The 15,114-nt window shown below is 49.1% G+C and overlaps 1 protein-coding gene and 1 pseudogene across 2 annotated transcripts in view; one reads left to right on the forward strand and one right to left on the reverse strand.

Moving 5' to 3' along the window:
* Nucleotides 1–2,744: 2,744 nt before the first annotated feature.
* Nucleotides 2,745–15,114, forward strand: part of GTF2F1 (general transcription factor IIF subunit 1) — a 228,668-nt gene continuing 216,298 nt past the window's right edge. The window contains exons 1-2 of one of the 2 annotated variants that reach the window (XM_078685706.1): nt 2,745–2,852; nt 3,398–3,461. In XM_078685706.1, the coding sequence (XP_078541832.1) occupies nt 3,450–3,461 (12 nt within the window). In that variant the 5' untranslated portion in view covers nt 2,745–2,852; nt 3,398–3,449. The remainder of the gene's footprint in view (nt 2,853–3,397; nt 3,462–15,114) is intronic. The other variant, XM_078685702.1, reaches the window with a different exon arrangement.
* Nucleotides 4,057–9,599, reverse strand: LOC144769360 (cyclin-A1 pseudogene; annotated as a pseudogene).

Genomic DNA, 15,114 nt, shown 5'->3' on the forward strand with positions numbered 1-15,114 from the left:
AATGCAGGGCCTTAATTTCTGAGGAGTGCAACTTTATTCCCACACTAGGTGGATGATTTATTCTCAAGATTGCCCTAGCCACATGGGAGACTATGGCGAAAGGCGGAGATGGGACAAAGGTGTTGGCATGATACTTTAAAGATCCTTGGTGGTCAGAAATAAGAGCCCGCTGCCTCAAAGGAGGTTGTTTGCTCGCTCAGCTGTGGACAGCAACTTGTATCTTCATTCTTTGATTCCAGGTTTTTCTTCTCTGACCTCTTCTTTGGTCACCATCTCTCTGACCTCTTCTCTGGTCACCGCTTCACCGACCTTTTCTCAGGTCACCGCTTCTCCGCTGACCTCTGGTAGGTCATCGCTCTTGAGGATGCACTACAGGCACCTCAATACCACACCAATGTGGCTCTCTTGTTGCAGCCTCCTCGCGGTCCAGCTTCACAGGATGACTCATGCCGTGTGACCACCTTCCTTGCAGGGCGCTCACTCTCAGGATCCACCCGTACCATCCGTGTCTGGGGTACATCTTTGACACAACGTCTTCTCATTGCGCTCTTTCCTCATCTATTTGCAGTGGTGACCTTTCGCCACTGGGCTGGGCCCCCATGCTGCATACTTCCTCTGGTCCCTTGGAGAATTGCTGCTTTGGGCTGTTGTCCTGAACCACCCTTGTTCTCCTGATGGCGCTCTTTCATGTGTCCTTGCTGTTGCAGGGACCATCTATGCCCACTAGGCATCCCTGTATACCTGTTCACCAATTCCAGCAGCTTTTCCTCTAGCGGTTCCCTTCCTGGCTCGCTGGACACCACTGCTTCACTTGCCAGGTACATCAGTCTTGCCCAGTGCATACGGTTTATTTGCTCCACTGCGTATCTTTGTGTCACCGCTTCTCTGTTGTCCTTCCCCTATATTCATCTGTTCTTCCTTTGACAAGGGCATTAGCTGCCACCCCCTTGGCATTATCAATGTCCCCAAGCGATGTACCGCAGAATGACCACTAGATGGCACTGCTGCTCTTTTCTGTGCGTCTGCAGCCTCATTTAGGTTAACTCAGTGTCCTTTTGATTCAGCACGTTTTCTAGCTCCTGTCGCTCTCTCTTCGCTATCCTGGAGCCTTCTTTGCCGCAGTGGTGATGTCAACCCCTCAGCTAGCTGCCACCATAAGCACATGCAGGCACAACACGGGCTGCCTGTCATCGCACCTGCGTGTCCCCACGCTCTAGAATCCAAAGCGGTGTCATCACTCTCCTCGTGTAGGGTTGCCGGTGCCAGGATTTCCTCGCAACCTCAGGGGATCCCTTAATGCTGTGGGTCACTTACACATGAGCGCAGCGAGGGACTCACCACTTTATAGAGGCGCCTTCTCTCCTGCAAAGTAAGCCCTTCTGCTCTGCTTTATTTTCTTATTTTGGCAGCCTGTTGTGGTTAGGGGTTCCGATGCTGTGCCACTCGAATATCAGTGTTCACAGGCGGGGCAGTCTCTCACCTGGCGCTGCTGCAGAGGGGCTACAGGCGGGGATCTTCCCGTGCCTGGTCTCTGGACACAGAGCGCTGGTGCAGGTTCTATGCCGGCAGAGTGTTCCACCTGTGGTTTCCCTGGAAAGTGAGCACCACTCACCAGCCTGTCCCATGCCTCCTCGCACTATACAGTTAGTCGCTCCGCCTCACACCGAGTGCACTTTCTGTTTCGGTGAGTGGCAGTAATCCTTTGGGCTACGCAACCTGCCTCCACACTTCAGGGGTCGCCACACCTCTTCACCGGCTCACACTGCCAAACGTTTCTCGGTGCTCTGGCTCGGACCCTGTGACTCACCTCTGGCCCAGCGGGCAGTCGCTTGCGATGCGGGATGGGCTCCGCTCAGCTCTCACATCATTTGGGCCTCAGCAGGCTGGTGGCAGGGGCTTGCCACCGGCTCCCTTACTCGACACGTGGTCTCACTTTGTTCGTGTGCCACCATGCGCTTGCGGGCACACTAGGTGCGGGGTGGGCTCCCGATCACCTCTTTCACCCCCAATTTTCGCATGCCCCGCCAGACTTCACAGGGGGTGCCCTCGACATGGGCAGCTCTCTCCCCTTTCAACCACCAAACGAGGCGGCTGCCCGCGTGGGCTCAGCCTACTCGTCGCCAATGTAATGGTGCAGGGCCCTAGGCCCCCAGGTCTTATTAGTCATGACACAGACACAGTTGGTTACTTGGTAGAACTGGCCACAGGCACGTGCGCCCGGCCCCTTTCATTAACAGGGTCACATGTCCTGTGACGTCTGTGCTGGTTGGGGTGTAAGCCAGCCCTCTGAGAGTGTCTTGTACATCAGAACACTAGACCAGTGATCAGCAGGTCACTACAAGGAGCAGTGAACAAATATTATTAACAGTAAACTGTACATTCTATATAGCCAACTCTACCGCCACGTTTCTACAGACTCGCGGCCACGGCTAGCACGAACCATCTGACCGCAAGAAGCAATACCCTGCTCCGTGCTCCCCTCCTCCTCCCCAACGCGGAACGGAAGACAGCGGCAGCCTGAATTGAACCAGTCGGGAGTCAAACTCCCGCTCGCTCGCAGATCCCAGTTCTCTTTAATATGGGCGGCACCCGCCAACTGTAGGTGGGCGGATCCAACAACTGCAAGTGTAGGCTCAGTGACCAATCACCACTTCTGACGTCTGTATAGCGTAAAACGATTGGCTGGGGAGCCACATTGCTCCAACCGTAAGACACCTTACACATTAACAATCCCCGCCCATTTCCTGGAATGTTGTTATCCGACCCGGAAGTGCTAACTTATGAACAAATGACGTTCGTGAGAAGCTCAGCTACCGGCAACATATGTGAGAGTGCTCTAGCACGCGTTTAGTGTAAGTAGAGTACAGGTGGTCGCTGTAACCTGGTGTTTATATAGGCAGACGGTAACGGGATTCCCTATAGTTTGCTGGTAATTGTACCCGGTCTCCTGTGCTTCCGATGCCGGCTCTGAGCCGTTGGTTCTTTTCACAGCTGTACCTTGCTGATGGTTTGATAGCAGGGCTTGCTCCTTTATGGCTAATCCCAGTAGCAGTGGCCCCATGGCCTTCCTTTTGCTGATGACATGGGAGCCGGGGAATCACTGGGGTGCTGTACCTGGTATCTTGTCGCATGTTGAGTGATAGCTTTGGTCATGAGCCGCACAACGGGCTGTTGGTCTCCGTGTCAGGACTGTCATGTCTCTCTGGGCTGGTGGCTCTGGGAGCATCTCGCACAGTGGGTTGCTGCTTCTGGTGGCCGGGCTCTTGCTGGGTTGGTTAGCAGGACTTTTACTGGGTTGTTTATACCGGCAGCAGGTTGCTGAACCTGGTACCCACGATTCGTTCTTGGTCATTGTTCTGGTATCATAGCGCTCACAGCACTTTAATTCTTCTTGTAGGCGCCGTGGAGAGTGACTGCTGGACCAGGTGAAGACAAAAGCTCTTTTAACCATGACTGCTCTGGTAAGTAGAAGGCGTCGTTGCCATTTCTGCTCCCACTTCTGTTTCCTGTACTGACACAAGCTGTTATTCCGGCCTTAACAACACTGTACCAGGACAGGTTAAGAAACCCTTGTTGTTCGTTTTTTTCAAACCTGGCCGTTTGTGATAGACTTTCCCCCACTACACGCAAGTTTGCCTCAAGTGTGCCCGACTGCCTTAGACCATACAGGAGGTGGAACGGCGCAGGTTCTATGGCACTGTAAATCTAGGTTTTTGATGGATGAAAGCATGGTTGCAGTGGGGTAATGTTTCTGTATATTGTTGAATGGGCGAAGTAGACCGTAAAGTAACTCTGGTGTTGATGGGCAATCCGTGCAGTAATTTCAGACATCTACAGGGGCTTCTTTCCAGCTACAGGCCTGACTATGTCGTTCTAGATTACTTAGAGATATGATATTAGTTCTGGCCAGGCTGATGTCCTGGTAGTGACTATAGATGCAGGTAGTACACTCAAGTTTTGGGTAGTACTCAAGAGGGTGTCAAGGAGGACACATTGGATTACCAGAGAGAGCAGTGTAGCATTTTCTAACAACAGTTCCAAGCTGGGCATTGAGGCTCATTTCAGTTGAGAAACAGCTCCTTGCCTGGAAGTAATTGAGTGGCTGAGGAGGAGTAAAGAGACTAGGATTTAAAAAAACAAAACAACTTATATTAGCAAATTTTGTGAATGTGTAGTCGGTTGGACAGCGAAGCATCAGAAGTCACAAACTGTTAGTAACCTATGAAAAATACATGTTCAGACCTGGAGGGTGGGAGAAAGAGGAAGCAAGCAGGTTGCCAGAAGAGAACTTTGAACTGTTTCCACCATCTCGTATTGGTTTAGCTTGATTGTGTGTGTGGTTTAGCTTCATCTGCGGCGTACCCCAATCATCGCTCAGCCCAACCCTCTTCAATATCTACATGAGCCCACTCGCCACCATCGCAAGCAAACACAACCTCAACATCATCTCATACGCCAACGACACCCAGCTGATACTCTCCCTCACCAAAGACCCAGCCACCGCCAAACTCAACCTCCAGGAAGGAATGAAAAACGTCACGGAATGGATGAAACTCAGCCGTCTGAAACTGAACTCAGACAACACGGAGGTCCTCATCCTCAGACCATCCCCATCCGCCTGGGACGACTCCTGGTGGCCCACAGCACTGGGCACCGCACCGACACCCACTGACCACGCACGCAATCTGGGATTCATCCTGGACTCCTCTCTCTCACGATGACCAAGCAAGTCCACGCCATCTCATCCTCATGCTTCAACACCCTGCGCATGCTCCGGAAGATCTCCGGTGGATCCCTACCGGAACTATTAAGACGGTCACCCAGGCCCTCGTCACCAGCCGACTAGACTACGGGAACGCCTTATACACAGTCAAACTTCAGAAAAGACTCGAACGCATCCGCACGACTCATCCTCGACATCCCCCGCCACAGCCACATATAAGCCCACCTGAGAGACCTGCACTGGCTCCCCGTCAACAAAAGGATCACGTTCAGGCTTCTCACCCACGCACACAAAGCGCTCCACGACATAGGTCCCGAATACCTCAACAACCGCCTCACTTTCAACACTCCAACACGCAAAGTCCGCTGCGCCAGCCTCGCCCTCGCCACCGTCCCACGGATCCGCAGAGCCACCGCCGGAGGAAGATCATTCTCCTACCTGGCAGCCAAGACGTGGAACCCCCTCCCTGGCCACTTACGACTGACCGAGGACCACCTCACATTCAGGAAATACCTAGAGACCTGGCTTTTCGTGCAGTAGCAGTTTCCCCCCCCCCTTCCCCCCCCCCCCCCCCCGCGCCTAGAGACCCCCTACGGGTGAGTAGCGCGCTCTACAAATGTATTGATTGATTGATTGATTGTTTTGTAGCTACAGGTGAGTGCAGGGGTGTACCCGAGTAGACTGCAGGGGTCGAAAAATGTACTCGGCCGCTCGCAAATGCGAGTGAATTTCATGAAGGGCGAGTCAGTTTCAAGGCCTATTTGACCGGCCTGGCGAGTGCTATCTGGTTACTGCAGTAGCAGGTGAAGGCTCTATGGGGCAGCATCACGGCGACGGCATTCTGCACGCACCACCTAGCACAGTGGTGTTGGTGCGGTACGCGGTGAAGGCTCTGTGGGGGCAGCATGCACGCACCACCTAACTTGGTGGTGTGGTGCGCTGCCTATTGTTTCTGTGGGTCCCAGGGCCGTCAATCTTGAAGCGTGCGAAAGCGCTACCAATGACGGCCCTGGACTGCCCCCGCGCTGTGCGGCTTAAAGTGCAGCAGTGAAGCAGCACGCTACGGAGAAGTGGGCGAAACTGCGATGAATGAAGACGAGAAGGAAGACTATGAACAAGAGAAAAAGGAGCAAGGCTGAACGGGAGCCGCCCGGCTGTCTGTCTGTCTCCGAGAGATGCGCGGTTGAACACGTGTGCCAGTGCAGGTGGGAGGTGGACAAGTGACCGCCTCCTCTGGGGAGGCGCTGGGATGTCAACTCCTGACATCCTGCAGACCTGCCCTGTGACAGCTGCAGATCAAGATGATCAAGTCGAAGAGGGGGGCGGGGGCAAAGAGACAGAGAACTGGAGGGCAGGTGCTCGAGGATGCACGCGGGGGAGGCCTAGATATTGACACATCCTCACTGAGCTCCGAGACTCCCTGTTCGCCAGGCAGCCTCCAGAAACGAAGCGAAATTCTCACAAACACGAGATGAAATGGCACACGGGGATTGATCTGCAGGGCCATGCGGTAGGTTCTTGGTGTGATGTTGCTTTTTACAAACGCTGCTGTAGCAACCACCAACTTTGTTGCAAATCTCAGCAGAGAAGCCAGTGTCTGGATGGGAATGTGTCGAGAACTCTAATGTGTCACTCCTTTTGTGATTAGCTGGCACTCGTGGGTTGGTGAGAGGCTGACTCTGCTGGGCAGTGTGAAGAACTGGCACAGGTGTGCAGGGCCACAGGTTGACATGTTGTGGCAGTGTGAAGAGGAGTTTGTAAGGGGGTGACACCGGAGGGCTGAGTGAGAGGATGACACTGACAAGCGCTGTAATAGGCGGGCAGAGATGAGCAGTACGAAAAGCTTGAGTCAAATTGACACGCAGAGGGCGCGAGGCTGTGCTTTGCTGCTCAAGAGAGATTTGCCTTCAGGCTGGGCAGCAGGTTTCAGATTTCAGGATTTCCATCAACTGCTTTTTAAACTCTCACGGTTTTTTACGTTCTGGTATTTGGACCTCTGCTCTGTACCGAGCCTCCCCCAAGGAGTCTCGCCCACTGTAAGATCTGTTGCATTGAACTATGACATGCAATCTATAGAGCCCGCCTGTTAACATAAGGTCAGCTTCCCCTGTACAGCATGGTTAATGTGCTCTGGACAGGTTGAAGGGGGCACAGTCAGAGTGTGTGTGAGCCCTGGTGTTTGTGTGCATTAGGGCGAATGGTGGAGTGTCTACTGTGCTTTGCTGTACGGTGACAGCAGATCCCGTCATTCAGGAAGGTAGACACGTCCCTGGCGTCCCTGGAGGTGGGCAAGGCTCCTGTGAGAAGGGGAAGGGATACAGTTACACCCTTTAAAATGTAGGGTCAGTTTCTGTCCTGGTTCTGCTTCATTCTTGCCTAGAGGTGCTACAGCAGACAGCTTTATGTAGCAGCTGGGTGGGAAGGTCTCCTCTCACCCATGCCTTTGTGCAGGCTTCCATGTCAGGGGACACCACGCCCCACCTCCTAATCCTGCTGAATTTGAGTAACAACAATCAATTTGTGGGTCGAGTGCATTGCTGTTAGGTCGAGTAGAAAAGTCTACTCACTCGACCTGCAGGTCCAGTAAGATTTTTTTAGATTTGTCGAGCCCTGGACTGCATTGACCATAGACCACCAGGATTGTGGAAGGTACATTTTCTCCATGAATTGGAGAGGGGAGTAGTTTTTGCTGTACTCCGTATGAAACGTATCTGATGTTAATCAGTAAGGGGCCCAGACTGATTAATTAAAATTATCAGAGGGGAATGCTATGGACTAGAAAATTGAACACTCTGCAATGCCTGCTACTGCTGATAGGTGATCGAATGGAATCTTATGGTATATGGTGCTGATAGTTACATTGAGGTTGAAAATATATTGGCGGGCATGGCTTCCTTCCCACGTAGCTCTGCATGCATTGTGCCAGATTTTGAAGAGTATTGTTTCAATGCCAGACTGGGTCAGAAACCAAACTAGTGGTTAAAGTAGGCAGTCTTTGCCAAAGTGAGAATTGTATTGGGAATTATTTGTGTGTAGGGAAGGATGCTGATGGACTATTGGTTGGTGTTGGTGGATCATGTGTGGCTTTCTTGAGCAGGGCTGTAACAGAGGGTTGTTTGATTGTGTGGCAATGGCTTTCTGGACCAAGTGAATTGGGTACTTTCTTTAAGGTAAATCTTGGGACAAATGTGCCATGCATGGGCATGTACACTAAGTAAGCGACTGTATGTGAAACTGGTATCCTGTTGTTTTGGCCCAGCTATCATGCTAATTTGGCATGCGTACTGAGGATTGGGTCGATCCATGATTATCCTAAAGTCTATAACCTTTTATGTGACCTAAACAGGTGCACCAAGCTACCCCTTAGTTCAACATGCAACTACTACTGTCCATGTCCTGGGTTGATTACCTAAAGTTGTGGTGGCAGTTTACCGTTTTTAGGTCGAGGGACCTATAAGCTGCGCAAAGCGCAGCTTCCGGTCCGGAGATCTTATGGTTTGGAGTAGGGCAGTTTAAACCAGCCTCTGTGCTCCGTTCGCTTCCATTGGCTGGCTTCCTAAACGGATGCCAGCCATTGGAAGAGAAGGGAGTCACCCCAAACAAGCCCCGTCTCTTTCGGATTCGGGGGCGTAAGTTTTGCTGTTCTTTAGCTCGTGACGTCGTCCGTCACTCGGCACAGCAAAACACGCCCCCGAATTCGAAATTTTCGTAAGCTTTGTGGCCGCCATTGTTGCCCAGCCGGCGCCGAGTACGGTGATGCAGCGCACATGCTCCGGCACAAACGGCGGATGGGGCTTCCGCCCAGCGCCTCGGAGCCCAGCTGCAGTCTTTTCCGCCCACACGCGATGCAAGGAGAAGCAAATTGCTCCTGCCGCTTCCTTGCACACACGCTGTGCTGATTCAGAGGCTATCGGCTCCTGCCGAAAACTAGATCCGCTTCCTCTGCTCTGGCGCGGACACGGGCAGTCAGGTAAGTTTTCTTGTTTTTTTAAAATGTATTTTTTAACCCTCCCCGTGTGAGTCCCTCCCCCCCCCCCACCCCCCCACGAGTATTGTGAGGCGCGACAGGAGGATAAATCTCTTCATATTTCGAAGCAAGAAGAATAGCAGCGGTTCCCACAAGCTGCAGCTTTCCTCTAAGGACGGACATGCAGGACAAAAAGCGGTCCAAGAAATTGACAGCCAGGTACAGTGTCTCTGCTCGAAGTTTGTACTCTTCGCCAACTTCAACAAGCCAGTCAATCAAGATGGAGCGCATTCCTGCTGTGATATCTGGCTGCTTTCGGCCGATGCCTCCTCTCTGCTTCAGGAAGGTATTGATGAATATCTTCGAAGTACTCTTCAGAAACCAATAAATCAGTACCCGATTCAGACTGATTTTCTGTTAATTCGTCAGAATCATCTACTACTTGGGACTGGAAAGACGTGTCTACCATCATCGGAGACCCTGTAGTGAGATCAATCACCAGATTAAAGTCATTTTATTTTTCACAGCATTCAGATCCAGAGGTGGTTTAGTGGGCTCCACATTTTCAACCTGGAAGCGACATTTGTCCTTTGCATCTCTTGGCTCATCCACAAAGATGGAGAAACCCTGTTTGGTGGGCACACATGTAGGAATGTTCTTCCCAGGGAGAGGGACTGCATTCTCAGCCCCTGGTAAAAAGGCAACTGTAGGAGCACCCTGGAAAAATGAGCGTCTGTGCTGGTTGTTCTCAGTCAGCACCCCCAGCACGGCTCTGTGGTGAATACGCTGGGGAAGCAGGGCCGGCTGAGGTACGTTCTCCTTCTTCATTATGGCAACGAACAGCTGGGAGTTGTCCTGGCCATAGGAGGTAGTCCTGAAGAACCCACTGGAGGAAGTAGCACGACGCATTGTTGGGGTATAAGATTAGCTGGTGCGGTGCTGCAGTTCCGTACGGCTGTTGTGCGGGCAGACAGGCAGTGATGGTCCGGTCAGCATCCAGGGTCGATAAAACAAGGAGCACTGGTCACAGCTGAGCGCCGGTGCCGCGTACTAGCTATGCAAAAATGCACATTCCTGACACTGTTGTAGTACAGGGTTCGCGGGGACTAACGTACGGGCTACGCAGTGGGGGATGAAAACCTAGGATTTTACGTTCCTGCGACCAGCCTGCCACTTAATTGTCCGACATGTGTGTTTCTGTGTGTGCCTGTGTATGCATCTTTGGGACTGCAACGCCACGTGACTGCTTGTCCAGCTGGGTTAGTGTATGTTTGTGTCATGGTTACCTGCTTCTGTGTATGTTTTGCAACAGTGATTTTGTATGCGTGTGTGTTTTTGATTACATTTGCGTGTACCTTTGTGTGTATACCTGTAATTATGTTTTGTATTGATCTTGGCGAACATTTCATTTTGGCTTACCTTGCTGGTTTGTCTGTGCTTGCATAGAAGAACATTCATATGTGACTGTGTGTTCCTGTGTGTAAGTATGTTAATATTTGTGTCTATGTGTTTGTGCGGTTGTATGTGTGGCTATACCCATATATGCCTTCATCTATATATATATATATATATATATATATATATATATATATATATATTCTGTCTATGTTTCACTATGTGTGTTGTGGGTGTGTACTTTCTGCCTGCGTGTTGATTAATAATGTTCAAATGAGCCCATCTACAAGTGTCTGTGCGTGTCTGGGTGGTATAGTGGGGCACGTGTTGTGTGTGTGTCTATGCATATATGTGTACTTGTGAGTTTTGGTTTATATCAATTTACATGTGTGCTTCTGTGTGCCTAAATGTGTACATGTGCTTGTGTGCGCATGTTTGAGCCTGTTTGTATCTGTGCATCTGCGTGCTTATGCCTTATTCTGTGGTACTAATGTGGGTAAGTACTTCTGAACTGCATGTTTGCATGCTCTTATATGTTAGTTTGGGTGTCGATTTGTGCGTGTTTATGTGCATCGGTTCAGGCTGTGAAGCTGTTAGTCAGTACACCTAGAAGTGTGTTTGTGAGGCTGTCGTTTTCTTTGTTTATAAGTCTGTATGTCCATGCTCGTCAGTCTGTGTGTAACTATCGGCCCATCAGACAGTGTTTCTAAGTGCTTGTGTGTCTATGGGTCTGTGTTTTAAGACTTTGCACGTTTCTCTGTGGGTGAAGAGGGTCTTTTGCTAATGGGCTTCAGTGCACTTGTGCGCTTATACATTTGTTAATTTAATGTGTCTCTTCTGGGCATTCTCTGCGTTTGTATAACCGTGATAGTCAATCTCTGCATGTTTTTCTGTCTACCCGCCAGTTGGTGAGTGTGTGTGACTGTGTGTAACTATGTACTTCTGTTTGTGCATCTGTCTCTGTGTTTTCCAGTCCATGTGTTAGTCCGTCCATTGGTGTGTTCCTGTGGTAGTTTGCTTGCCTGATATGTATACTTGTATTTATCAGTGTCTGTTTCTCAGTCTGCGTGTTGTCTTTTTTGTTGGTATGGCTGTGTGTTTGCCTGAGTGTGTGTGTGTGTGTGTGTGTGTGTATGCTTGTGTTTGCCAGTCTCTGTATCTGTTTGGCAGTTTGTATGTTTTCTGTTTGTTAATCTGGCAGTATGTATGCATGGTTGTGTTTGTCAGTCTGTGTTTGCCAGTTTGTGTGTAGCCTGACTGTATGTGTGCTCACGTTTACTAGGCTGTATTAGTCAGTCTATCTGTTGCCTGTTTGTTGGTTCGGCTCTGTTTGCCTGCGTGTATGTATGCTCGTGTTTATCAGTCTGGGCTTGTCAGTATGTGTTGCAATAGTGTATGTATGCTTGTGATTACTAGTTTGTGCTTGTTAGTCTACATGGTGCCTGTTAGTTGGTGTGGCTGTGTGTTTACCTGACTGTATATATGCTTGAGTTTCTCAGTCTGCGTGCTGCCTGTATGTATGCTCGCAATTACCAGGCTATGTTTTTCAGTCTATATGGGTGGCTCTCTGTGTGGGTGGCTCTCTGTGTGGGTGGCTCTCTGTGTGGGTGGCTCTCTGTGTGGGTGGCTCTCTGTGTGGGTGGCTCTCTGTGTGGGTGGCTCTCTGTGTGGGTGGCTCTCTGTGTGGGTGGCTCTCTGTGTGGGTGGCTCTCTGTGAGGGTGGCTCTGTGTAGGTGGCTCTGTGTGTGGGTGGCTATATGTGAATGACTGTGTGGGTGGCTCTGTATGTGTGGCTCTGTGTGGGTGTAAACGCAATAGGCCATGCATATCCGAGCGATTAAGCTATTGGCATTGTAAATGACAATGCCATTTATTTATGATTTAAAAATTAAAAAAAATGTCATGAGCAATGCCAATAGCTCTACCTTTAATAATGCCGAGACCATTGCATTGTAAATGCTTGTTTAATTATAGAACTGAACATATCTTTTTCTCTGGTTAGACAAAGCGCAGTGCATCTACCCCTCACTTGTGTAAAGGTCTGCTTATAAATGGCACCCGACACTTGTGTTGACATCAATTGTGCATGTCTAGTGTGTGTGTTTAGTGTGGATGGTAGTGGAACGTTGTCTTGTTGTCAGTGTTTTGTTACTGAGATCATCACAATTGGTTTTAGATAGCCCCTAGTTTTTACATGATCCAAGATTGAGGTTGGATTATGGCTTCCCCAAAGAGTTTGCATGTATTTCCTGCATTCCTGAAGCTGAAGGGAGTGTGAGAGGATAGGGACAGGACAGATTTTAGGCATACATTGAGGCACTTTTAGCAGCAAATTGCTGATTAGTTCTTCTTGAGGCCTGCCATTTGATAATGGGAGGGGAATAGGCTTCAGTTAACTGATTCTGTTGGTGGATGGAGGGAAGTTTTTAGGTAGGTCCTGTTGTCTCTCCTCAGTGCTACTTCAGGACATTGATAGGTCTGGTGCAGAGGTTTCACACTTGATTGTGCTCATGTTTTGGGTACTCCTGCTTGGAACCAACATTGCCACTACCTGCTATGAGGGCCCAGGAACCTTTCCCGCGTCACGTATCCATTGCATGGAGCCGGAATCCGAGAGCTCCTCTTTATCCCTGTATTTGAACATCGTTTTCAACCCTGTGAAGAACATCATGTCTTACACTTGAAGCAGAGATGTATTAATAAGCAGCTTGCCGCCACATTTGGCTAGCTAGATCAGGAGCTCACCGCCAGCTTGTTGGTTTTTAAAAAGCCAGCCCCACACATTCGTCCATTAATCATCCCATGTACAGTAAAACTCAAGTGGAATATATGCAGCGTCAGTCTGAATAAGGACACTTTTTTATGGTTAATGGAAGTTCAGACCGTCAGTCATCAATCTCCAGTACTTCCATAGGGAGTTTATCAATCAGATTTTAACTGAAACGGATCCCTGAAGAAGGCAAAGCCGAAATGCGCTTAGTGTGTATATAATTGACCGTCAGTTCATGCAAATGTTTGTGTGTCATTCACTTCCAATTAAATTCTATTGTTAACTAGGCTCAGATAAATTCAGTTTAAAACATTGTATTACATAGAAAAAGCAACAAAGACTGCATTGCTTGGTTAGCATTGTCATATAAACTTTATTCATGATCATCAATTTATGCCAAGAAATGTATTTTAAATATATACAGAAAAATGTTTATATAAAATATTTTTGATTCATTTTTTTTATAAATTAAGCAACTGAACATCCTATCTTTGTATGTCATTGTTTATTGTATGTTCATAGCATTCTGTATGTTCGTGGTTTTCTTGTCCATATTAGCTCTGGTCATCACCTTGCCTTAGGCAACCTTTCTTTTGTTGCAATCTTTCCCTGCAGTTAGGCATTTCCATCCTTTCCCAAACTTATACAAAGTGAAGGTACCACCAATGTGCAGGGTAAATGGTTGTGTAGAAAAAGTAATTCTAGAGATACGCACCATCGTCTAATCTCCTTGTTGAAGGAGGGGGGGATGACGTCCTGCAGAATGGTCATGCGAAAATGTTCTGATTGATGCAGCTGTTGAGGCCTTGGGCTGAGCCTGAGAGAGCCATCCTTTCTGGGGATAAGAAACTAGAGCGTAGGCATTGTTCCCTTGATGTTGCAGGGACACCCTCTATGGTGCCCTTTTGTAGGAGGGTTTGCACTTATTCGGAAGGAGGGAGAGGTGTTCTTTGCTGGGAGCATTTGTACTAGGTGGATTGTTTGGAGAGGCACTTGTGTAGTTTGATGCAATAGCCGTGTTGGACCACCACTTGAACCCACTGGAAAGATGTGCTTTCATCCCAACGAGAGAGGAAATTAAGTATCCTGCAACTGACAGGTCATGTGTGATCTCAGAAGGTGGGTTAAGCCACTGTTTGCAAGTGGCCACTCCTTTGCTGGAGACACCTTTATCTCTACCCCTGTTACCCCTGTAGGAGCTTCTGTAGTAAACCATCCCAGGTTGCTGGTGGAAGGACCGCTGATGTCAAAAACAATAAAAGAGTAAGGGTATCTCCACAGGAGTGGAGGGAGGTACTCCTGGTCCCCTGAACCTAAATATATGTAAACAAGAAGAAGGAGTAGCACCAAAAGACCGAGTGGTGGGCTTAATGGAGAAGGGGGAGCGAATGAAGCTACAAGGAAGATGTTCCTTGTTTAGAAGACCCCTCACTCACCGACCTGGTCAGTGACATGCTTCATCATCGGGGTCCCACCCGAATAGCCGAGTGCCATCCGGCTGTGCTGCGACATCTGAATGACAGTGGAGCGGGTAATTTTTGAGTGTAGTGCAAAAAAATGATGTTAAAAATTGGCGCAGTATACCTTCAATAAAACTTTAATCTGAAGGTACTGGACAATAATAAAAACAAAGGCAAGATATTAGAGATGGTTAAATTGACCAACTATATCTATGTGTGAAATGCTTGGGTCTACATGTTTCAACCTGTTAGCGGTATTCCCAGGTTTTCGTCAGGACCAGAAAAAGTGAAGTAAATTAAATAAATAGAAAATAAATGCAAGGACCTGGGTGGTGTGCACATGCTAAGGTGCACCCAACCCTAAGCCCTCCGGACCTGGCTGTAAACTCACAGTCAGACTGATGGACTCGCAGAGTATGGAGTCAGCCAAAAAATACCTGTGGAAGGAAAACAACAGGAAAAAAACATTCAAATACATGCCTGTAACGAAGTTTCCAAGGTGTCTAGTGCTTCATGCTTTCCCCCGTTTGGAGATATGGTGCTCGGGTGAAGGACCGCTGACTCTGGATCAAATGTGGCTGCTCGGGCTAAGTCTTAGCTCCTCTCCTGAGCTGCTGTTTACAAAAGGAGCAGTGTAAGGAGTTGTTTGGACCATCCCCATGGACTTTGCTGTCTTCATATCCTTAAAAACATAATTTTTCCAGCATCTTGTCAACCCACGGCCTGAAAAGGTGCTCTTTGTTGAATGGGAGGTTGATAGATGTTACTAGGCTTCAGGCTTGAAGCAGAAGGTACCAAG

This window comes from Lissotriton helveticus, chromosome 1_1 (genome assembly GCF_964261635.1).
Source record: "Lissotriton helveticus chromosome 1_1, aLisHel1.1, whole genome shotgun sequence".
Taxonomy (NCBI): Eukaryota; Metazoa; Chordata; class Amphibia; order Caudata; family Salamandridae; genus Lissotriton; species Lissotriton helveticus.